The sequence below is a fragment of the Hyla sarda genome, chromosome 4 (genome assembly GCF_029499605.1).
Source record: "Hyla sarda isolate aHylSar1 chromosome 4, aHylSar1.hap1, whole genome shotgun sequence".
NCBI lineage: Eukaryota > Metazoa > Chordata > Amphibia > Anura > Hylidae > Hyla > Hyla sarda.
In genome coordinates, this window is record NC_079192.1 from 30,863,633 (window position 1) to 30,889,890 (window position 26,258).

At 43.5% G+C, this 26,258-nt stretch overlaps 2 protein-coding genes across 2 annotated transcripts; one reads left to right on the top strand and one right to left on the bottom strand.

Moving 5' to 3' along the window:
• Positions 1-7,276: 7,276 nt before the first annotated feature.
• TRIR (telomerase RNA component interacting RNase) lies at positions 7,277-14,471 on the bottom strand. Its single transcript, XM_056570340.1, has 3 exons — positions 13,811-14,471; positions 9,034-9,114; positions 7,277-8,210 (listed from the first exon to the last, which is right to left on the bottom strand). Exons 1-3 carry the CDS (start codon positions 14,234-14,236, stop codon positions 8,103-8,105), a joined length of 615 nt encoding a protein of 204 aa, XP_056426315.1. The 5' UTR covers positions 14,237-14,471; the 3' UTR covers positions 7,277-8,102.
• Positions 14,472-14,721: 250 nt separating this feature from the next.
• Positions 14,722-25,634, top strand: GET3 (guided entry of tail-anchored proteins factor 3, ATPase). The gene is made up of 7 exons (XM_056570337.1): positions 14,722-15,085; positions 16,104-16,251; positions 20,146-20,294; positions 21,914-22,064; positions 22,146-22,253; positions 24,683-24,880; positions 25,225-25,634. The coding sequence occupies exons 1-7, from the start codon at positions 14,943-14,945 to the stop codon at positions 25,354-25,356; spliced, it is 1,029 nt and encodes a 342-aa protein (XP_056426312.1). The 5' UTR covers positions 14,722-14,942; the 3' UTR covers positions 25,357-25,634.
• The last annotated feature ends 624 nt before the right edge of the window (positions 25,635-26,258 follow it).

A 26,258-nucleotide genomic window follows, 5' to 3' on the forward strand; every position in this document is an offset into this window, starting at 1 on the left:
TGAGGTCACTGTGTACATACATTACATTACTTATCCTGTACTGATCCTGATATATATCCTGTATTATACTCCAGAGCTGTACTCACTATTCTGCTGGTGAGGTCACTGTGTACATACATTACTTATCCTGTACTGATCCTGAGTTATATCCTGTATTATACTCCAGAGCTGTACTCACTATTCTGCTGGTGAGATCACTGTGTACATACATTACATTACTTTTCCTGTACTGATCCTGAGTTATATCCTGTATTATACTCCAGAGCTGTACTCACTATTCTGCTGGTGAGGTCACTGTGTACATACATTACATTACTTATCCTGTACTGATCCTGAGTTATATCCTGTATTATATTCCAGAGCTGTACTCACTATTCTGCTGGTGAGGTCACTATGTACATACATTACATTACTTATCCTGTACTGATCCTGAGTTATATCCTGTATTATACTCCAGAGCTGTACTCACTATTCTGCTGGTGAGGTCATTGTTAGAGGCCGGGTCTGCCCCGCATTATAGAATGGGAGCGGACTCGGGGCATACCTGTACGACCTGAGTCCTTAATCAGGGGTGTGGACATTTAAATAGTCTGATTCCCCCCCCCCCCCCCCACTAGACCACCAGGGATGGATATAAGATCCCTTTTATAAGATCCCTATTAGTGGCAGGAGAGTTGTAGCGAGATCCTTTTACACCCGAGGTATCTATTAACAGGTTTCCTACCCAACTACTGGGGGCGCTATTAACAGGTTTCCTACCCAACTACTGGGGGCGCTATCTAATCAGGTTTCCTACACAACTACTGGGGGCGCTATCTAATCAGGTTTCCTACACAACTACTGGGGGTGCCATCTATTAACAGGTTTCCTACCCAACTACTGGGGGCGCTATCTAATCAGGTTTCCTACCCAACTACTGGGGGTGCCATCTATTAACAGGTTTCCTACCCAACTACTGGGGGCGCTATCTAATCAGGTTTCCTACCCAACTACTGGGGGTGCCATCTATTAACAGGTTTCCTACCCAACTACTGGGGGCGCTATCTAATCAGGTTTCCTACCCAACTACTGGGGGTGCCATCTATTAACAGGTTTCCTACCCAACTACTGGGGGTGCTATCTAATCAGGTTTCCTACCCAACTACTGGGGGTGCTATCTATTAACAAGTTTCCTACCCAACTACGTTGGGGGGGGGGGGGGGGTGGCTGGCGTCTGGCTATCTAATAAAAGGTTCTACCTATAAGAGCTTCTACCTTATTTGGGGGGGGAGATTACCTAACTTCTGGGGCACAGCTTCCTCATATTAGACCTACAACTTCATAAAGTCTAGAGCCACCTAAATACAGTATTGGTTATTGATATCAGTGCTCTGTACACACATGGATATATATATATATATATATATATATATATATATATATATATATATATACACGACAAATGTTCCATTGATGATAAAAAAAAAGAAGAAAAAAATAAATACAATACCAGGATTTCTTTTTCTTCTGAAGTGTCGACACCTCTCCATCCTGCCATGTGATTTAGGGGGGCAGCCACATAACTCAATGGGTGTTGTATAAAGCTCATAAAACTACAGAAATGACTTTAAAAATCAGTGTTCCCCATCCCGTGACTTTCCAACTGTTACAAAACTACAACTCCCAGCATCACCTACAGTCATACAATACTGAGAGCCACAAGTTGGGGAATAATAAAGTTTTCTCTTTTTTTTTTTTTTTTTGGCAAAAGGACACAGAAAATGTTCAGTCGGTAATAACCCAGAAGACAAGTGAGTAAAATTACAAAATGGAATCAGTGGTTCATGCTAAGGACTTTGATTCCCTGGTAGGACTTGTAAAGCAGCTTGTTATTGTAGACAGAAGGAAAACACCACCGATGTTACCGGTCAGATTTATACTGCAGTTTCTAATCTCTGATCACAGAAGCAGCACAAGTATAAGGGTTTGTTCACACTAGATCCGCCGCTGAAGGACCCGCTGTATTCTGCCTTCACATGTGCCTGCTCGGTGCGGTAATACGCTGCAGACAGACTGAAGCCATGTGCGAGGCGCCGCGCATACTCGCTGTACTCGCTCACATCGCGGCCGCTCCCCCTGCTCTATGAGCTAGGCCGAGAGCTGCCGCAATGTGCGAGTATACTGCGCATGCGCGCGGCGACTCGCGCACCGTTTTGCCGCTCCAAGCAGGCACATGTAAAGGCAGAATACAGAGGGTCCTTCAGCGGCGGATCCGCAGCGGAAAATACACTGCAAATCCGCTCGTGTGAACGCAACATTATCTTGTGTTTTCTTCATTTCCTTAGGGAGATCTATAAATACTCCTACACATATATATATATATATATATATATATATATATATATATATCTCCATCCTGATCCCAAAGAGATAACAGCAATATACAAAGAGTATAGATGTATAACTACTATACAGTGGTCCCTCAACATACGATGGTAATCCGTTCCAAACGGACCATCGTTTGTTGAAACCATCGTATGTTGAGGGATCCGTGCAATGTAAAGTATAGGACAGTGGTCTACAACCTGCGGACCTCCAGATGTTGCAAAACTACAACACCCAGCATGCCCGGACAGCCGTTGGCTGTCCGGGCATGCTGGGAGTTGTAGTTTTGCAACATCTGGAGGTCCGCAGCTTGAAGACCACTGGTATTTAAGGTTATACTCACATGTCCCCGCCGCTCCGGACCGTCACCGCTGCCCTGGATGTCGCCTTCCATCGCTGTCGCTGCGTCCCCGGCGCTCTGGCAAGGCCTCTGCTTCCCCGGCATCCTCGCTCTCCGTCGCCGCCATCACGTCGCTACGCACGCCGCTCCTATTGGATGACAGGACGGCGTGCGCAGCGACGTGATGACGACGATGGAGAGCGCAAGCGATGCAGGGGATTCTGAAGAGGACGCGCCGGAGCCCCAAGGACAGGTAAGTGATCGTCAGCGGACCACATGGGGCACCGTAAACGGCTATCCGGTGTCAGCTGAAGCAGTCTGCGCTGCCGGATAGCCATTTATGTGATGGCCCCGACATACAAAAGCATCGTATGTTGATGCTGCCTGTGAGAGGCCATCGTATGTTGAAATGATCATATGTCAGGGCCATCGTAGGTCGGGGGGGGGGGGGGGGTCACTGTACATGCTGATCCCATAAAGCTAACAGCAGTATGCAGACAGAGCTAGAGAAAGGTGTAAAACTATTATACATGGTGATCCCATAGAGATAGCAGTATACAGAGAACTGGAGGGGTGTTGTAAAAAAAAAAATATATATATATATATATACACACACACACACAGGGTGGGCCATTTATATGGATACACCTTAATAAAATGGGAATGGTTGGTGATATTAACTTCCTGTTTGTGGCACATTAATATATGTGAGGGGGGAAACTTTTCAAGATGGGTGGTGACCATGGCGGCCATTTTTAATCCAACTTTTGTTTTTTCAATAGGAAGAGGGTCATGTGACACATCAAACTTATTGGGAATTTCACAAGAAAAACATTGGTGTGCTTGGTTTTAATGTAACTATAGTCTTTCATGAGTTATTTACAAATTTCTCTTTGTTTGTCGTCGAGGTTAACACGTGAGGAGCGGATAGAAATTGTGTTGATGTCTGGTGAACGCAGTAACCGGGTCATTGCAGCAGATTTCAATGCAAGACCCCCTACGAGACCACCCATCTCCCAGGCTACAGTAAGCAAACTGCTTGCTAAGTTTCGTGAAACTGGTTCAGTGTTGGATTTGCCAAAATGTGGAGGCATGAAATCTGTCACTAATGAAGAAAGATCAGTGGCTGTCCTCGCTTCATTCAGCAAGAGCCCACAGCGTAGCACTCGCCGCATGTCACTGGAGAGTGGAATTAGTCCAACATCTCTTCGGTGGATATTAGCTCCTCACAAATGGCACCTTACAAACTCCAGATACTGCAGCATCTCAGCGAGGATGACCCAGATCGGCGCACTGAATTTGCATAATGGGCAAAACAAAAATTGGAACAGGACCCTCAGTTTACGCAGAAAATTTTGTTCAGTGATGAGGAAATGTTTATGTGAATGGTGAAGTTAACAAACAAAACCACCGCTATTGGTCTGACACTAACCCACATTGGATAGATTGAACAAACATTGATGGTATGGTGTGGTATATGGGGTACAAAGATAGTGGGGCCATTCTTCATCAATGGAAACCTCAAGGCCACTGGATATGTGAAATTGCTACATGATGATGTGTTTCCCTCTTTATGCCCTGAAGCTGCACGTTCCCTGAGTGTTTCCAGCAAGATGGTGACCACCACATTATGGGTGTCGGGTCCGGGCATTCCTAGATGAACAGTTTCCTGGAAAGTGGATTGGTCGTCGTGGGCCAGTTGAATGGCCCCCAAGGTCTCCTGATCTGACCCCCTTGGACTTTTATCTTTGGGGTCATCTGAAGGCAATTGTCTATGCTGTGTATGTGTAGTAGTATATAGCAGTGTATACGGATACTGGAAGCCTGTGCTAGCATTTCTCCTGCAGTGTATATAGTAGTATATAGCAGTGTATACGTATACTGGAAGCCTGTGCTAGCATTTCTCCTGCAGTGTATATAGTAGTATATAGCAGTGTATACGGATACTGGAAGCCTGTGCTAGCATTTCTCCTGCGGTGTATATAGCAGTATATAGCAGTGTATACGGATACTGGAAGCCTGTGCTAGCATTTCTCCTGCGGTGTATATAGTAGTATATAGCAGTGTATACGGATACTGGAAGCCTGTGCTAGCATTTCTCCTGCGGTGTATATAGTAGTATATAGCAGTGTATACGGATACTGGAAGCCTGTGCTGGCATTTCTCCTGCGGTGTATATAGTAGTATATAGCAGTGTATACGGATACTGGAAGCCTGTGCTAGCATTTCTCCTGCGGTGTATATAGTAGTATATACGGATACTGGAAGCCTGTGCTAGCATTTCTCCTGCGGTGTATATAGTAGTATATAGTAGTGTATACAGATACTGGAAGCCTGTGCTGGCATTTCTCCTGCGGTGTATATAGTAGTATATAGCAGTGTATACGGATACTGGAAGCCTGTGCTGGCATTTCTCCTGCGGTGTATATAGTAGTATATAGCAGTGTATACGGATACTGGAAGCCTGTGCTGGCATTTCTCCTGCGGTGTATATAGTAGTATATAGCAGTGTATACGGATACTGGAAGCCTGTGCTGGCATTTCTCCTGCGGTGTATATAGTAGTATATACGGATACTGGAAGCCTGTGCTGGCATTTCTCCTGCGGTGTATATAGTAGTATATAGCAGTGTATACAGATACTGGAAGCCTGTGCTGGCATTTCTCCTGCGGTGTATATAGTAGTATATAGAAGTGTATACGGATACTGGAAGCCTGTGCTAGGATTTCTCCTACGGTGTATATAGTAGTATATAGCAGTGTATACGGATAATGGAAGCCTGTGCTGGCATTTCTCCTGCGGTGTATATAGTAGTATATAGTAGTGTATACGGATACTGGAAGCCTGTGCTAGCATTTCTCCTGCGGTGTATATAGTAGTATATAGCAGTGTATACGGATACTGGAAGCCTGTGCTAGCATTTCTCCTGCGGTGTATATAGTAGTATATAGCAGTGTATACGGATACTGGAAGCCTGTGCTAGCATTTCTCCTGCGGTGTATATAGTAGTATATAGCAGTGTATACGGATACTGGAAGCCTGTGCTAGCATTTCTCCTGCGGTGTATATAGTAGTATATAGCAGTGTATACGGATACTGGAAGCCTGTGCTAGCATTTCTCCTGCGGTGTATATAGTAGTATATAGCAGTGTATACGGATACTGGAAGCCTGTGCTAGCAGTTCTCCTGCGGTGTATAAAGTAGTATATAGCAGTGTATACGGATACTGGAAGCCTGTGCTAGCATTTCTCCTGCGGTGTATATAGTAGTATATAGCAGTATATAGAGAAGAGGGTTGCATTGACAATCCAACACAATGGGCAGCACATTGAACACATTTTATAAGTGGCCAGAAACGTGTAAATAACTCATGAAAGAATAAAGTTACATTAAAACCAAGCACATTGTTGTTTATCTTGTGAAATTCCCAATAAATTTGATGTGTCACATGACCCTCTTCCTATTGAAAAAACAAAAAGTTGGATTCAAAATGTCCGACTTCAAAATGGCCGCCATGGTCACCACCCATCTTGAAAAGTTTCCCCCCTCACATATACTGATGTGCCACAAACAGGAAGTTTATATCACCAACCATTCCCATTTTATTAAGGTGTATCTATATAAATGGCCCACCCTGTATAATATATATATATAAATATATATATACACACACATATACATACATTATACAATATATCCATACACAAGATTCCATAGAGAAAGCAGCAGTATACAGATCTAGGTGGGGAGGAGACTGAGCTGTGACTAACATGAAGTCAGTACTGACCAATGTCTCGGACAAACACTGATTTTCTGTGGTTCAGGCTGGTGATCACATGACCCAGTTGCAATAATGAAACATGGATGCAGCTGTGCTGGCATATAACAAATGGCATATAGTAAATACCACAGCATGGTCCTTCAAATAATCACCATGGCGATGGGTTTGGCTGAGTTTAGTAGAAGGTGTATGGACAATGATTGTTTCAGCGGCAGTCTACGTGTTTAACCTTTACATAAACTTGCGAGCGCCTTCAGTGGTCAGGATACGGATTTGCCAATAGTCCAATGCAAGTCTATGGGACTTCCCAGCAAGTCTATATCCTGATCATTAAAGCCTTGCATAAGTCTCAGGCTACAAAGTCTGAACACATAGGGGGAAATTTATCAAGACCTGTGCAAAGGAAGCGTTGCCCATAGCAACCAATCAGATTGCTTCTTTCACTTTGCAGAGGCCTTGTTAAAAATGAAAGAAGCGATTTGATTGGTTGCTATGGGCGACTTTTCCCCCTGCACAGGTTTTGATAAATCTCCCCCATACTGCTGGAGCCATCATGGGATGTGCACTTAAAGGGGTACTCCGGTGCTCAGCATTTGGAGCAAACTGTTCCTAACGCTGGAGCTCGTGATGTAATAGCCCCACCCCCTCAATGCAAGTCTATGGGAGGGGACGTGACGGCTGTCACGTCCCCTCCCATAGACTTGCATTGAGGGGGCGTGACGTGATTTCACGAGGAGGCGGGGCTATTACATCACGAGCTCCTGCGTTCAGAACAGTTTGTTCCAAACGCTGAGCAGCAGAGTACCCCTTTAAAGTTTACACTGTGGAAGAACTACAACGCCCAGACAGAAGACATGCTGGATATTGTAGGTTTACAACAATTTGGAGACCTCTGCATCTAATGGAATGTACGACCCTGAACATCTGAGACATCAAGTATTATTCAAGCTCAGAGGACTGGACAAGCCCCAGTAATATTTGCCCTACACTGATGTAGCCAACGGCAGCGATGACATTCACAGAACCTACGTCAGCTTGTGGTACAAGTCACAGTGTGAAGGGGACGGACGGGGCCTCCATGTTGTGTCAAGACGACTCCAGACTTTCATTAGAATGGGAATGTATTTAGGGCCAACTTAATGGTTTAATACGACAAAATTCTATACATGATGACAGCCATTCTTGCAAAACAGAAGTGGAAAGTAAATAACCCCCTTGCACAGGGGAACAAAAAACAAAAGGTGGGGGGGGGTCAAAAAAAAAAATAGGAAAAATAAAATATATACATATACACATACACATGACAATATCTCTATTTCTCCTTGTGGCAGCAGCAGACGGGTTTGGGTCAGAGTAGTCCTCATTGGCCAGGGAAGGCAGATACGCTCCAATGAGGGCGGAGGGGCACTCGACACCGGCACTGTGTGTGAAGACCCCCATGTGGAAAGTCTTTTTTCTTTCTCTTCATTATATAGAGAGTCCAGAGAGGCTTAGAACTGTATAATCCATGGGACAGCGCAAGGAGCTTGCAGCAAGGTGTGGGGGTAAAGTAACATACGCTTCCAGGCTGAACCATCCCCAGAGGCCGCAGCCAATACAAGTCCAGGATTCTCCAGGTTATTTCACCAGCGGCCGGGTTTTGTCATCATCACTGCACTGGTGAGCTTTGTATTTTTTCACCTCTGCCATGTACTGTGCCCAAGCGCCACCCTTGTGTGACATAATCTGGAAGAAGGAGGCAGAAGAAAGTGTCAAGCATTACAAAACTACAATACCTTTCCCAGTTCTTCTATGTCAAAATCCTGTGGTCCCTTCTGTATTCTGTGTGCCCCCCCAACTATCAGAACAAACACATGCCTGGCTGTAGGGTAATGTGGCTGGCACTACTGGGGTGCACTCTTCCAAAAACAAGCCACACAAGACTGGTGTTCTCTTCTATGGTGCTCAAACAATACTGCCTTCAGACAACAAAAGGTTGTGCACACTGCTCTAGATGGCTACAATTAGAGATGAGCGAACTTACAGTAAATTCGATTCGTCACGAACTTCTCCGCTCGGCAGTTGATGACTTTTCCTATGTAAATTAGTTCAGCTTTCAGGTGCTCCGGTGGGCTGGAAAAGGTGGAAACAGTCCTAGGAAAGAGTCTCCTAGGACTGTATCCACCTTTTCCAGCCCACCGGAGCACCGGAAAGCTGAACTAATTTACATAGGAAAAGTCATCAACTGCCAAGCGGAGAAGTTCGTGACGAATCGAATTTACAGAACTGCAGTGGCTTTTGTGGTGCCAGAGACCGCCGCCGCCACCCGCTTCTCTCCTCCTGCCTGTCCTGGGGTCCTGAGTCCTATCAATCAGTTCAGAATGTGTTCTAGTAGGTGTCCTAAGATTTGCACAGTAGTTTGAGCCTCACTGGATCAGACAGTATGAATACAAGCACCTTCAGGAGAAGTCAGGCCAGAGCTTTATGCATCACTTCCAGGAGGCTCAGACATTGCAGAATAGGAGAACATCTGCACCACACATACAAGCATTACATAAACATTTCTCACCTCCTCTTCTTCCGTCTTTTGCTTCTTGGCTACAATGCCTGTCTTCAGGGCCAGCTTTGCCCCTCCTCTACGCTTGCCCACCTGGGGGTGGAAGGGACAGAAGACTGCAACCGTTATACGAGCCCTGGCAGCCTCTCTGTGTCCCTCTATATGACAGAATATAAGGGAGGCCTTGGTTAGACAGGCACAAGACACTCCCCACCAGCAGCGAAACAATCCCGAAAACTCCACCTTTTCTTTACCAGATCATAGACATGGGGGGGGGCAGAGGTTGTGGAGATCAGCAGGATTATGAGGGGGCTCCACCATCCACATTTAATTACTAAGGCAGACATGGATTCCCCTGTACGTCACTGCAGAATTTGATACCCACCAAAGTCAAAAGGTAGAAAAATCAGCAGCAAAATACACACGTGAATGTACCCTTAGGAAGCAGGGATGTGGAAATTGTATCGCCCAATGTCCGGGACTGCCGGGCAGGTGAATTCTTCAGGCAAGCAGGGGCTAAATGCCTGAGGAATTCACATACAATGGGGCAATCAGTTTTGCCCTGTAACTAAACTCCTATAGACTGCAGCTGTGTGCAGGACAGAATCCTGGCGTAGGCACGTGCCATGACATCACAGTGACTGCCGAGCCCCTGAGCGCACATGTGGGCAGAGAACAGGGGATCAGAGAGGAGGGGTGACATACTGGTCTATCCACCTAATGGGGTGACCTACTGGTCTATCCACCTAATGGGGTGACCTACTGGTCTATCCACCTAATGGGGCGACATACTGGTCTATCCCCCTAATGGGGTGACATACTGGTCTATCCACCTAATGGGGTGACATACTGGTCTATCCACCTAATGGGGAGACATACTGGTCTATCCACCTAATGGGGAGACATACTGGTCTATCCACCTAATGGGGCGACATACTGGTGTGCCTATCAAGTTTCTTAATAAAGACCTTATTTACAATTATTTTGTCCTAGCACAAGTAGTTTTTTTTCCCCCTTTAACCCCTTAAGGACTCAGGTTTTTCAGTTTTTAACTTTCGTTTTTTCCTTCTTACCTTTTAAAAATCATAACCCTTTAAATTTTCCACCTAAAAATCCATATTATGGCTTATTTTTTGCGTCACCAATTCTACTTTGCAGTGACATTAGTCATTTTACCCGAATTCACGGCGAAACGAAAAAAAAATAATTGTGCGACAAAATCGAAGAAATTACGCCATTTTGTAACTTTTGGGGGCTTCCGTTTCTACGCAGTGCATATTTCTGTAAAAATGACACCTTATGATTATTCTGTAGGTCCATACAATTAAAATGATACCTACTTATATAGGTTTGATTTTGTCGCACTTCTGGAAAAAAATCATAACTACATGCAGGAAAATGTATACGTTTAAAATTGTCATCTTCTGACCCCTATAAATTATTTTTCCACGTACAGGGCGGTATGAGGGCCCATTTTTTGCGCCGTGATCGGAAGTTTTTATTGGTACCATTTTTGTTTTGATCGGACTTTTTGATCACTTTTTATTCATTTTTTAATGGTATAAAAAGTGACCAAAAATACGCTTTTTTGGACTTTGGATTTTTTTTTTACGTGTACGACATTGACCGTGCGGTTTAATTAACGATATATTTTTCTAGTTCGGACATTTACGCACTCGGCGATACTACATATGTTTATTTTTATTTACACGGTTTTATTTTTTTATGGGAAAAGGGGGGGGGGGTAATTCACACTTTTATTAGGGAAGGGGTTAAATGACCTTTATTAACACTTTTTTTTTGCAGTGTTATAGGTCCCATAGGGACCTATAACACTGCACACACTGATCTCACATGCTGATCACTGGGGTGTATTAACACGCCTGTGATCAGTGTTATCGGCGCTTGACTGCTCCTACCTCGATCTCAGGCACAGAGCAGTCATTCGTAGATCGGACACCGAGGAGGCAGGTAAGGGCCCTCCCGGTATCCTGTAAGCTGTTCGGGACGCCGCGATTTCACCGCGGCGGTCCCGAACAGCCCGACTGAGGAGCCGGGTCACTTTCACTTCAGACGCGGCGGTCAGCTTTGATCGCCGCGTCTGAAGGGTTAATACAGGGCATCACCGCGATTGGTGATGTCCTGTATTAGCTGCGGGTCCCGGACGTTGATAGCTGCCGGGGCCGACCCGATATGCCGCGTGGACACCGCGGCATATCGCGGGAGCCGGCGGAGGACGTAAATATACGTCCTTCGTCGTTAAGGGGTTAATTTCCACACCCCTGGGAAGTATATAAATCCGGATGCCTGCACTAAACCTCTAACCTACTTTATCTGAGCTCATATCCCCTATTTACAGGAATAAACTTCTGGTTATTGGGGAACCGAGTGTTGATCCATAGAAGTCTCCCCAGTGAATAGAGCAGAGTGTCTGGTGCTTCCATAGCCAATGAACATGTGCTGGCACTTCGCTCCATTCTGTGGGGAGACTTTGGTCCCCATACTATGGATTGTGGAGAGTCATAGAAAGCAAACCCCCAGAGACCAATCGTGAGTGTAGATAGGGGATATATTCTTTAGTGCCGAAATACCCCTTTAAAGGAGAACTGTAGGGCAATATAATTTATCCCCTATCCAAAAGGATAGGAGATAATTTATTGATTGCAGGGGTCCGACTGCTGGGGATCCCCACGATCTCCTGTAAGGGGCCCGGCAGCATGCTGGAAGCACTGTCATCCCCAGCAGGAAGCCGTGGCAGACACGCCCTCCATGAATCTCTATGGCAGTGGTCTCCAACCTGCGGACCTCAAGATGTTGTAAAACTGCAACTCCCAGCATGCCCAGACAGCCAACGGCTGTCCGGGCATGCTGGGAGTTGTAGTTTTGCAACATCTGGAGGTCCGCAGGTTGAAGACCACTACTCTATTGGATACACGGAGGGGGCGTGTTGGCCGCCGCAGCATGCAGATGCAAAATGCCCTCTTCCAGCATACTGCTGCGTAACCGTAGAGGAAACCGTAGGGGTCCCAGAGATGGGACCCCTGTGATCTATAACTTATCTCCTATCCTTCAGATAAGGGAAAGGTTATATTGCCCTACAGTTCTCCTTTAAGAGCTTATATGGAGTTCTAGAAGTCCAGAGTGTAAAACATGACTTTTTAGGGGGAAATAAGGGCACTAACACCACGACAGCATAACTAACCCCAAGTTTGTTTTAAAAGGCCGTAATCCAGAGCTGCTCCTGATCTCTAAAAACAGCAGCTGTCCAAAACTAATCCTGAGAGGCTCTGGCTGCATTCACATCTCGTTTTTGCAATACGGTTCCCGTATCAGTTTTGTAAAAAAAAAAAAAATTACGTCTCAAAACTGGACTGAACTGTATACAACCGTATATATACCTCTGTACGGTTTTAAACCTTTTACGGTTGGAAAACGGATGTCCGGTTGCATACAGTTTAATACGTTTTATGAAAAAATAAAATGGATACGGTTTTATATTTGTCCTTAATTAAACGACAACTGTAGTGGAACACGTTTATATATTCCCTTGCCCGGGCCTCAAAAACAAAAACTCATACATACCTTCCCACGAGCCCCCATTGGTCCAGCACAGGCCTCACGGTCCGGCAGTGCTGACCTCATTCAACTTCCCGGGGACGCCGCAGGCGTATCACCGGCCGTGGCGATGTCCCGCCCTGGCCTGTGATAGGCTGAGCCCACTGTCATCTAAGGAGCTCTGGCCGGCTTCTTACATGACAGTGGGCTCAGCCTATCACCAGCCGGGACAGGACATCGCTACAGCCGGTGATACGCCGACGGCTCTGCGGCGTCCCAGTCCCCAGGAAGTTGAATGAGGTCAGGACTGCCGGACCGTGAGGCCTGTGCCGGACCAACGGGGGCTCGTAGGAAGGTATGTATACGTTTATTTTGTTATTTTTGAGGCCTGGGCACAGGCATATATAAAAGTGTTCCACTACAGTTGTCCTTTAAATAAAGTTCTTCTTGTTCTATTTGTGGGAAGAACTTTCAGTGTGCTCTGCGCATGTGCAAACTTCAAAACCGTATTGTGCAAACCGGATGGAACCGTACGCACATACGGTCCAGTACGGTTCCCACAGACCACCATTTAAAAAAACGTATACGGGTAGTATCAGGTATTTCACCTGGACATAAAACCATAGTAAACAACGGGTTTTGTGTACCGGGGGGGGGGGGGGGGGGGGGGGAACATAAAACCGTAAATGGTGCAAAATGTACACAACCGGATGCTACGGTTGGCATACGGTTTCCAATGAAATGTCTATACATACAGCTGCATACGATTTTTTTCACTGAAACTGGATACGGGAACCATATTGCAAAAATGAGATGTGAATGCAGCCTCTGACTGACCAAAAATTCTGAGCAGCCCTCTAGCGATAAGCTATATCCTGCCTTTGGCCATCACTCAGCTTTCCTAGAGTCCTAACAGGCCCAACTCTGGCAGGAGGATCCATGCCTGCACATCCCTTATAGACCAGCAGGGGGGGGGGGATCCGAGTACCACCACAATGGGGCCTCATTCATCACAACTGTCGCCCATAGCAACCAATTACTGCTCAGCTTTAATTTTACCACAGCAGTATGTGAAGTGAATGGTTGCTAGGGGCAACAATAGCTGTAACACTTGGTGTGAAAAATATGCCCGATAGACTACAAGTCCCAGCATGCCCTGGCATTGTGCAGAGTGTTGTGGCATGCCGGGACTTGTAGTCCTCCAGCAGAGCACGGCCGCCCCGGGGGTTCTTACAAAGCTGATGGGCTTCCTCTTGTCCGGCTCCGGCTTCTTCTCCTCGGGCTCCTTGGTCTCCTCCTTGCTCCCGGTCGCCTCCATCTTCTTCTTGAACATCTCCAGGAAGCTGCCGTCATTGGCGAACAGGTTGACCCCGGAGACGGAGGGGCAGTAGGCGCCAGGGGGCTCGGGAGCGTAGGGCGCCGGGGACACGCTGGGATGGACCGGCATGACTCGGGGGTAGGCCGGGGAGGTGGAGGACGGCTCGGACGGGAGGGAGTCCTGGGATAAGTCCTCCTCGGGCGGGGACTCCGGGGCCTTTTCTTCTCTCTTTTCCTTCTTCTCGCCTTTACCTTTCACCGCCCGCACCGGGGCCTCTGCGGCCTCCTCCCCTTCTTCCTCGGCGTCTTCCTCCGCCTCAGGCCGCGGACTCTTTTCCGCCATTCTCGCGGTCACTTCAGAAAACGCCAAAAGCGTCCACAGCAAACGTCAGCCGGCGCCCCTCACCCGGGCCGGACGCCACGGCAACACAAATGGCGGGAAAGTTACGCGAGGCGGAATTAAAATGGCGGCCTGCTTTACTAGAACGAAGCAGTCGGTGGATGTGGTGGAAAAAGACGAAAAAAACGCTTGGAAACCCGACAGCCAATGAGAAAGCGTTAAACTGAAGACTCTGACTAATCAGAGGTGAACATACGATAATAGACAGCCTGATCATCCAATGGTCATAGACCTCTTTAGGGTGGCGCAGCCAATCAGTTTCGAGTACTGTTGTGATGGCCTGAATACGCAACCAATCAGTTTCGAGTACTGTTGTCATACAAATTAAAGCCTATTGGGCAGCGCTAAGCCCTGATGGCCCGCCTTCTTCCGTATGATTGACATACTATCAGACCAGTAGGCGATTCGGAAAAAAAAACTCGTGTCCAATCACAATTTGCTGTCGTGAGTTTGACAGTGATTGGCATTAAGATGAACCAATCACACATCAGGATGGACTCTGACAGGTCTCCTAACCAGTAGCTGAATCGGTGACGCCCACATGCCTCGCTTGGATTGGTCAAAGGGGAGTGTTGGACTGTCTGATTGTGGAGGTCCGCACGGGGGGGTAGAAGGTTGGTTACGTAGGGTCACGTGATTCAACGGGAAGATGGCTGCGCCGGTGGATGATGAGTTTGAAGATGCCCCAGATGTGGAGCCGCTAGAACCTACGTTGCTCAATGTCATTGAACAGCGCTCCCTCCGGTGGATCTTTGTAGGAGGGAAGGGCGGAGTGGGCAAGACCACTTGCAGGTAAATGGTGGGGGGGCCTTCAGAACGGAGGTGGACTGAACCAAGTGTGCACCTCTGAAGGGGCATGTGCTAGGGTGATACTATTACTGCTAATAAGAGGGGGAATTGTATTTGTCTTAGTCAGGGCTGTTCCTGGAACCTTGGACAACCTCTGGCTCTGTTGTGGAACTACATCATGCTATGGAGATTTGCACTATGGGAAGTGTAGTCTTTAAACCACTAGACACTGTACAGTCATGTGATCCTGGGAAAACGATGTGCCCACCCCCACCCCTGTTTTACAGGAGCACAGCTAATTTGTCTGACAACAGACTTGCTGACTGTTTCCACTAGCAACCATCAGAATTGTGACTTTCACAAGGAAGAGTGGTCACATGGTCCCTCTTAGCCAATCAGCTGAAGCCAATATATTTACATATATACACCTCCTCCCCCCAACTACCATCACTATGTTGTAGCATTGGTCTGTATTCACTATGGGGGAGATTTATCAAAACCTGTCTAGAGGAAAAGTTGGTGAGTTGCCCATAACAACCAATCAGATCGCTACTTTCATTGTTAACAAGGCCTCTAAAAAATGAAAGTAGTGATCTGATTGGTTGTTGTGGGCAACTCAGAAACTTTTCCTCTGGACAGGTTTTAATAAATCTCCCCCAATCTGTATATTAAAGACTAGGCCTTAGTGTCACGGGGCTGCAGGATCTGACTACCCATTTGTTTGATGTCTGTAACCATGGAGACGCATAAGGCTGTATACAGATCATGACCCATGAGGGGGGCACTAATGTTTGATTGTGACACATAAGGGGGACACTAATGACACCCATAACAGTCTGTGAGGAATGTGTTGTAAATGAGTAGAGTCTAAGCCAGTGTTTCCCAACCAGGGGGCCTCCAGCTGTTTTAAAACTACAACTCCCAGCATGCCCAGACAGACTTCAGCTGGGAGTTGTAGTGTTGCAACAGCTGGAGGCACCCTGTTCGGGAAACACTGGTCTAAGCAGTGTGTGTCCCGCAGTTGCAGTCTGGCCGTCCAGCTTTCTCGGATTCGGGAGAGTGTACTGATCATTTCCACAGACCCCGCTCATAACATCTCAGATGCATTCGACCAGAAGTTCTCCAAGGTCCCCACCAAAGTGCGCGGCTATGACAACCTCTTTGCCATGGTGAGTTGACTCTTCTATCTCATATCTATATCTATCGCATATATATATATCTCCTATCTATCTATCTCTATCTCTTATCTATATCTATCTATCTCTATCTCATATCTATCTCTTATCTATATCTATCTATCTCATATCTATCTATCTATCTATCTCTATCTCTTATCTATATCTATCTATCTCATATCTATCTATCTCTTTCATATCTATCTCCCTCATATCTATCTATCTATCTATCTATCTCCCTCATATCTATCTCCCTCATATCTATCTATCTATCTCCCTCATATCTATCTATCTCATATATATCTCATATCTATCTATCTATCTCCCTCATATCTATATCTATCTCATATATATATATATATTTATCTATCTATCTATCTATCTATCTATCTCATATCTATCTATCTCATATCTATCTATCTCATATCTATCTATCTATCTCATATCTATCTATCTCCTTCATATCTATCTATCTATCTCCCTCATATCTATCTATCTATCTCCCTCATATCTATATCTATCTCATATATATATATATATATATATATCTATATATATATATCTCATATCTCTCTATCTCATATCTATCTCATATCTATCTATCTATCTCATATATATATCTCATATCTATCTATCTCATATCTATCTATCTCATATCTATCTATCTCATATCTATCTATCTCATATCTATCTCCCTCATATCTATCTATCTCCCTCATATCTATCTCATATCTATCTATCTCCCTCATATCTATCTATCTCCCTCATATCTCCCTCATATCTATCTATCTATCTCCCTCATATCTATCTATCTCATATATATCTCATATCTATCTATCTATCTCCCTCATATCTATATCTATCTCATATCTCTCTATCTCATATCTATCTATCTATCTCATATCTATCTATCTATATATCTCATATCTGTCTCATATCTATCTCTATCTCTATCTATCTATCTATCTCATATCTCTCTCTCATATCTATCTATCTCTCTATCTCATATCTATCTGTCTCATATCTATCTGTCTCATATCTATCTGTCTCATATCTATCTCTCTATCTCATATATATCTATCTCTCTATCTCATATCTATCTGTCTATATATCTCATATCTATCTATCTCATATCTCTCTATCTCATATCTATCTATCTCTCTATCTCATATCTATCTATCTCTCTATCTCATATCTATCTGTCTCCTATCTATCTCCTATCTATCTATCTATCTATCTATCTCCTATCTATCTATCTATCTCATATCTATCTATCTATCTCATATCTATCTATCTCATATCTATCTCTATCTATCTCTCTATCTCATATCTATCTGTCTCATATCTCTCTATCTCATATATATCTATCTCTCTATCTCATATATATCTATCTCTCTATCTCATATCTATCTGTCTATATATCTCATATCTATCTCATATCTATCTATCTATCTATCTATCTATCTCATATCTATCTATCTATCTCATATCTATCTATCTATCTCATATCTATCTATTTATCTCATATCTATCTATTTATCTCATATCTATCTATCTATATATCTCATATCTATCTATCTATATATCTCATATCTATCTATCTATATATCTCATATCTATCTATCTATATATCTCATATCTATCTATCTATATATCTCATATCTATCTATCTATATATCTCATATCTATCTATCTATATATCTCATATCTATCTATCTATATATCTCATATCTATCTATCTCATATCTATCTATCTATCTCATATCTATCTATCTATCTCATATCTATCTATCTATCTCATATCTATCTATCTATCTCATATCTATCTATCTATCTCATATCTATCTATCTATCTCATATCTATCTATCTATCTCATCTATCTATCTATCTCATATCTATCTATCTATCTATCTCATATCTATCTATCTATCTATCTCATATCTATCTATCTATCTATCTATCTATCTATCTATCTATCTATCTCATATCTATCTCATATCTATCTCATATCTATCTCATATCTATCTCATATCTATCTCATATCTATCTCATATCTATCTCATATCTATCTCATATCTATCTCATATCTATCTCATATCTATCTCATATCTATCTCATATCTATCTCATATCTATCTCATATCTATCTCATATCTATCTCATATCTATCTCATATCTATCTCATATCTATCTCATATCTATCTCATATCTATCTCATATCTATCTCAAATCTATCTCAAATCTATCTCATATCTATCTCATATCTATCTCATATCTATCTCATATCTATCTCATATCTATCTCATATCTATCTCATATCTATCTCATATATCTATCTCATATATCTATCTATCTGTCTCATATATCTATCTATCTATCTATCTGTCTCATATATCTATCTATCTGTCTCATATATCTATCTATCTGTCTCATATATCTATCTATCTATCTATCTATCTATCTGTCTCATATATCTATCTATCTGTCCTCCCATAAGTAATTACACCCCTCACATGTGATGTATAGAGGCTCTAGACAAGGACATGGTTTTACCTCTGTATAAATCACTAGTCAGACTACATATGGATTATTGTGTCCAATTCTGGGCCCCTGTATATAAGAAGTACATGGCTGACCTGGAGAGGGTGCAGAGGAGGGTGACAGATTTTAATGATATGGGGGGATTACTGGACCAATACAGGTTATCACTTGAGGTTATTTAGTTTGGAGAAAAGACGTCTTAGATCTGATCACAATGTACAGATATATGAATGGACAGGACAGAGATCTTTCTAGTCATCTTTTTATACTGAGGCCGGTAACCATGACAAGAGGGCATCCTCTATATCAAGAGGAAAGAAGGCTTCACCATCATCACAGACAGATTCTTTACTGTAAGAGCAGTGAGACTATGGAACTCTCTGCACATGATGTTGTGATGTCTGAATCAATAAGCAAGTTCACGGGGGGGAGGGGCTGGATGTTTTTCTGGAAGAATATAATATTACAGGTTATGGATACTAGATTTATGGGGATAGAACATTGATCCAGGGTTTTATTCTGATGCCTTCGGGAATCGGCCTCATGGGGCTTTTTTTTTTTTTTTTTTTTGCCTTCCTCTCGATCAACACAGTAGGGCTTTAGGTCGACCTCAATGGACTTTTTTTTTCAATTTTACAAACTATATGTAAGGGGCTTAATGGGGTACTCCGCCCCTTGACATCTTATCCCCTATCCAAAGGATGGGGGTTAAGATGTGTGATTGCGGGGGTCCTGCCGCTGGGGATCCCCGCGATCTCCCTGCTGCACCCGGCATTCATTTAGATGGTCGGGTGCAGCGCCGGAGACTCGTAACGTCACCGTCACACCCCACTTGTGACCTCTCGGCCACGCCCCCTCAATGCAAGTCTATGGAAGGGGGCGTGACTGCCGTCACGCCCCCTTCCATACACTTGCATTGAGGGGGCATGGGCGGGATGTTACGAGCGGGGTGTGACGGTGACATCGCGAGCCTCCGCCCCGCATCGCCAGTCATCCGGCACAGAGAAAAGTTCGCTCCGTGCATCGGATGTCTGGGGTGCCGGGGGTCCCCAGCGGCCCCTTTGGATAGGGAATAAGATGTCTAGGGGCGATGTACCCCTTTAAGGCAGTGCTGGAAACTTAATGATGGCCAAAGAAAATATTGACAATTAGGGGTGCACTCACTTTTCGTTGCCAAGTTTAGACATTAATGTCTGTGTGTTGAGTTATTTTGAGAGGACACAACATTAGACCCCGTTATACATGGCTGTGCACTCACTACTTTACATTGTAGCAGAGGGTCACATGAAAAGATAAAAGAAAATGTTTCCAAAAATGTTCACATGCCGCTCTGTATCTTCTCTGCAGGAAATAGACCCCAGCCTTGGGGTGGCTGAGCTGCCCGATGAGATCTTTGAGGAGGACAATATGCTGAGTATGGGCAAGAAGATGATGCAGGAGGCCATGAGCGCCTTTCCTGGGATAGATGAAGCCATGAGCTATGCGGAGGTGATGAGGTGAGGTGTCTGAGTACAACAGCTAAAGTTCTGGAGCTCCCGGAAGTTAACCCTGCATGTGCCATAATCAGTATAAGCCTCCGGTCTGGCTGCTACAGAAGCCTGTGATACCTGTGTGTGACCGGCTAAATGTCCATGTATAGTGCACAGCTGTACAGATGTATTGCTGTGTACTATACTATAGGCACAACTAAAAAATGGTCGACAGCCCGAGCTGAGGTTGGGGAACGTGTGTGAGGGTGTTCATCTACAAGGGGGGCAAGCTCCCCACAAGGGGCAGGGGGTGTAAGCTGAAAAAAAGGAAATGTTGGGATAGATAAGTGATCAGTGGACATCCAACCACTGTGACCCTGACTAAACACATAGGGGGGATTAATCAAAACCTGTACTGAGGAAAAGTTGACCAGTTGCCCATAGAAACCAATCAGATCGCTCCTTTCATTTTTGGAAGGGCCTCTGGATACCCTCTGAGATACCCTGCAAACGGGGAGTGAAGTGGCTGTAGTGACACTCCGCCTGCACTGGCCACTACAGCCATTTCACTCCCCGTTTGCAGGGTATCGGGGTGAAGGTGACTTCATGTCAAGGTTTAGTGGATTCCAGCTCTGTCCAGGGTTCTCTTTCCACATCCCACAGGGGGCGTAATGGGAGCTTGTAAGCCTTCTGCTCTGGACGATTCTTCCGTTACGTGCTCCCTTTCATGGAGGGAATATTTGTGGTCTTGCTACCTACTACCATTGCCTACATTTGCTTATGCGGTCATTGCATTTCTCCTTTTTTTAGCTGCCGTATTGACGGTCTTATGGCGAGTTCAGCCATCTTGTTAACCCCTTCAGTTGCCATCTTCAGGTAGCTTGGTGGGCTGCCCGTTTTCAGCCAATCCACTTTCCTAGAGGGAGTTCTGCAGGTCTTGTACGGTTCCTGTTTGTGTTCTTGCGGCCTCCTAGTCTCGGATGGTTTATGTCTTGGTTCCTATTCTTCTTCGTGCTGCGGGATTTGGTATAGTTAAAGCTGTTGGGGGTTCACCTTGCCTTTCTTCTTGGCACCTTGCCACCTGCCCCCCTCCCCTTCTTTTTTCAGGGTGGGGTGCTGGCGATCCTGATGTGGTTCCTAATCTGGTTACCCTATCCCTCAGGTGGCACTCTCCTTCGGGATAGCTCTTGCTTCTTACTTGGAGTCTCTTAGGACCATCCTCCTTGTGGCTCTTTTGGGCGGGCTTCCTGTGGCTCCCTGAGATTCTGTCTCGATGGTGGCATGTCAATCCTCCCTCTGGGTGTGTGTCTGTTGTTTCGTGCTTGGACGACTGTCTTGGTGGGTGTCCAGAGCATGTCTTCTATTGTTACGCCTTACTGCTTCAGTTGGACTGACACCATGGCTGGGTTCAAATGATTGAAGATATAAACCAAAATGTATCACTACCATAAAATACAACTTGTCGTGGAAAAAAAAATACATAGTTGCAAAAGTTTTTATTGTGCAATAAGGAATAACAAGGAGGCACAAATCCCTACATTTTACAGAATTGTTTCGATCGAAAGTATTCGCTATAATTTAACCCACTGTTTACCTATTGACATCAAGACTCCTATATAATGGCTGATTCCTTCTGTTTCTTTTAGGCTGGTAAAAGGGATGAATTTCTCGGTTGTGGTCTTTGATACAGCCCCCACCGGGCACACACTTCGGCTTCTTAATTTCCCGACCATTGTAGAGCGAGGCCTGGGGAGACTGATGCAGATCAAGAACCAGATCAGCCCATTTATATCCCAGGTAAATCTTCTCATTCAGTAGCTGCTTTTGGTCCTGTGCCTGTTATGAGCCCCAATAATAACCCCCTGCTCCTACCTGCAGATGTGTAATATGTTGGGTCTTGGAGACATGAATGCTGACCAGCTCGCCTCCAAACTAGAAGAGACTCTGCCAGTCATCCGGTCGGTCAGCGAGCAGTTTAAAGATCCGGTAAGATGTGCAAATAATGTCACAGACCAACTACTGAATCCTTATAAGCTGCGTCATTCTGGATAGTAGTATAGACCTCAGAATCACTTCTACTAGTATGGCCTATTAAAACTACCCCGCTTTTATGTAATACAACCCACCTTTTGTACAATAGTATACTATAATACTGCCCTGTGTACAAGAAAAAAATGTAATAATATTGTCTCCTATGTAAAATAATGGAACTACTATAATACTGCCACCTATGTACAAGAATATAACTGCTATAATACTGCTCCTATATACAAGACTATAATTACTATAATACTGCCTCCTATATACAAGAATATAACTACTATAATACTGCCTCCTATATACAAGAATAGAACTACTATAATACTGCTCATATATACAAGAATATAACTACTATAATACTGCTCCTATATACAAGAATATAACTACTATAATACTGCCTCCTATATACAAGAATATAACTACTATAATACTGCCTCCTATATACAAGAATATAACTACTATAATACTGCCTCCTATATACAAGAATAGAACTACTATAATACTGCTCATATATACAAGAATATAACTACTATAATACTGCCTCCTATATACAAGAATATAACTACTATAATAGTGCTCCTATATACAAGAATATAACTACTATAATACTGCTCCTATGTACAAGAATAGAACTACTATAATACTGCTCCTATATACAAGAATATAACTACTATAATACTGCCTCCTATGTACAAGAATAGAACTACTATAATACTGCTCCTATATACAAGAATAGAACTACTATAATACTGCTCCTATATACAAGAATAGAACTACTATAATACTGCTCCTATATACAAGAATAGAACTACTATAATACTGCTCATATATACAAGAATATAACTACTATAATACTGCTCCTATATACAAGAATATAACTACTATAATACTGCCTCCTATATACAAGAATATAACTACTATAATACTGCCTCCTATATACAAGAATATAACTACTATAATACTGCCTCCTATATACAAGAATAGAACTACTATAATACTGCTCATATATACAAGAATATAACTACTATAATACTGCCTCCTATATACAAGAATATAACTACTATAATAGTGCTCCTATATACAAGAATATAACTACTATAATACTGCTCCTATGTACAAGAATAGAACTACTATAATACTGCTCCTATATACAAGAATAGAACTACTATAATACTGCCTCCTATATACAAGAATAGAACTACTATAATACTGCTCCTATATACAAGAATAGAACTACTATAATACTGCTCCTATATACAAGAATAGAACTACTATAATACTGCTCCTATATACAAGAATAGAACTACTATAATACTGCTCCTATATACAAGAATAGAACTACTATAATACTGCTCCTATATACAAGAATAGAACTACTATAATACTGCCTCCTATATACAAGAATAGAACTACTATAATACTGCCCCTATATACATGAATTTAACTACTATAATACTGCCCCTATATACATGAATAACTACTATAATACTGCCTCCTATATACAAGAATATAACTACTATAATACTGCCTCCTATATACAAGAATAGAACTACTATAATACTGCCTCCTATATACAAGAATATAACCACTATAATACTGCTCCTATATACAAGAATATAACTACTATAATACTGCTCCTATATACAAGAATATAACTACTATAATACTGCTCCTATATACAAGAATATAACTACTATAATACTGCTCCTATATACAAGAATATAACTACTATAATACTGCCCCTATATACAAGAATATAACTACTATAATACTGCTCCTATATACAAGAATATAACTACTATAATACTGCCCCTATATACAAGAATATAACTACTATAATACTGCCTCCTATATACAAGAATATAACTACTATAATACTGCTCCTATATACAAGAATATAACTACTATAATACTGCCCCTATATACAAGAATATAACTACTATAATACTGCCTCCTATATACAAGAATATAACTACTATAATACTGCTCCTATATACAAGAATATAACTACTATAATACTGCCTCCTATATACAAGAATATAACTACTATAATACTGTCTCCTATATACAAGAATATAACTACTATAATACTGCTCCTATGTACAAGAACATAACTACTATAATACTGCTCCTATATACAAGAATATAACTACTATAATACTGCTCCTATATACAAGAATATAACTACTATAATCCTGTCTCCTATATACAAGAATATAACTACTATAATACTGCTCCTATATACAAGAATATAATTACTATAATACTGCCTCCTATATACAAGAATATAACTACTATAATACTGTCTCCTCTGGTCATGGATGGAATTACAGTTGATGGATCCCTTGCTGACGCCTCTCTCATGTCATCCACAGGAGCAGACGACCTTCATTTGTGTCTGTATCGCAGAGTTCCTGTCTCTGTATGAGACTGAGCGGCTGATCCAGGAGTTGGCCAAGTGTAAAATAGACACTCACAATATTATCGTCAACCAGTTGGTATTTCCCGAGCCCGAGAAACCGTGTCGTATGTGTGAGGCCAGGCACAAGATTCAGTCCAAATACCTGGACCAGGTAGGTGATCTATGAGGAGAGGACGGCTCTGACAAGAGTTCTAGAAGTTCGTTATAGTCATTAGCACTGTTTTTCCAACCCGGGCGCCTCCAGCTGTTGCAAAACTACAACTCCCAGCATGCCCAGACAGCTGAAGGCTGTCTGGGCATGCTGGAAGTTGTAGTTTTGCAACAGCTGGAGGCACCCGGGTTGGAAAACACTGGTCACTAGTATAGTAAAACGCTGTATGTATCTGAGTAATACACTGACAGGTGGAGACTGTAATACCACACCGTCGCCATTAGGTGTCACCCAAGTGCCTGTGCTCACTGATCCTGATCTGATCGATGTTTCTCTTGCTGTAGATGGAGGATCTGTATGAAGATTTCCACATTGTAAAGCTTCCCCTTCTCCCCCATGAGGTCCGGGGAGCAGAAAACGTCAACACTTTCTCCAACCTTCTCCTCGAGCCGTACAAGCCCCCCAGCGGGAAATGAGCTGTCGGGTTGTGTCGGTGGGGGGGGACAACCTTAGAGAATCACATCACAGCCCTGGCAGATCAGGTTCCATCCCTCCCACCACCACCTGTCTTCTGCCCCCACTCCCTTTCCCTTCTTCATTTTGGGAGGGGTCTATTTATTTTCAGATTTTGGGGTCCCAGTCTCTTTCTCCATCTTGTTATCTCTCCGTCGTCTCTCTCTCTCTCTCTCTCTCACCGTGCCTGTCTCTTCATCTCAGATTCCCATCTACCCATAAGAATGCTGCGCCATGACTCCATACAGAGCATGACTTTATTACTGACGTGTACTTACTGACATGTATCACTGATACAGCCATCTCCTCCCTGATGTCATATACCGTAGAGCTCTGGGGCAGGGTGAATATTAAACTAACTTTATAGAAAATAAACCTGTGTGATCTTTATTGGTGCCGCTCCTCCTACCCCCTGCTCTAGGGGAATTCACTATAATTATATTTGGTAATTATACGACCACAATTAACTGTGCAGGGATATTAGTAGCCCTGGTGGTCCAGTGTGTGCAGGGATAATAGTTGTCCTGGTGGTCCAGTGGATGTAGGGCTATTTGCTCTAGTAGTGCATTGGGTGCAAGGGTGATAATAGTCCTGGTAGTCCAGTGGGTGCAGGTATGTTAGTAGTCCTGGTGGCTCAGTTGGTGTAGGGCTATTAGTTCCTCTAGGGATCCAGTAGATGCCTGGATATTAGCAGTTCCAGTGGACCAGTGGGTGCAGGGATATTTGTGGTCCAGTGCATGAAGGTATATTAAGAGCCCTGGTGGTCCAGTAGATGCAGGGATATTAATAGCCCTAGTGGAGGTTCCGTGGGTGCAGGGATATTAGTAGTAGAGATGAGCGAACTTACAGTAAATTCGATTCGTCA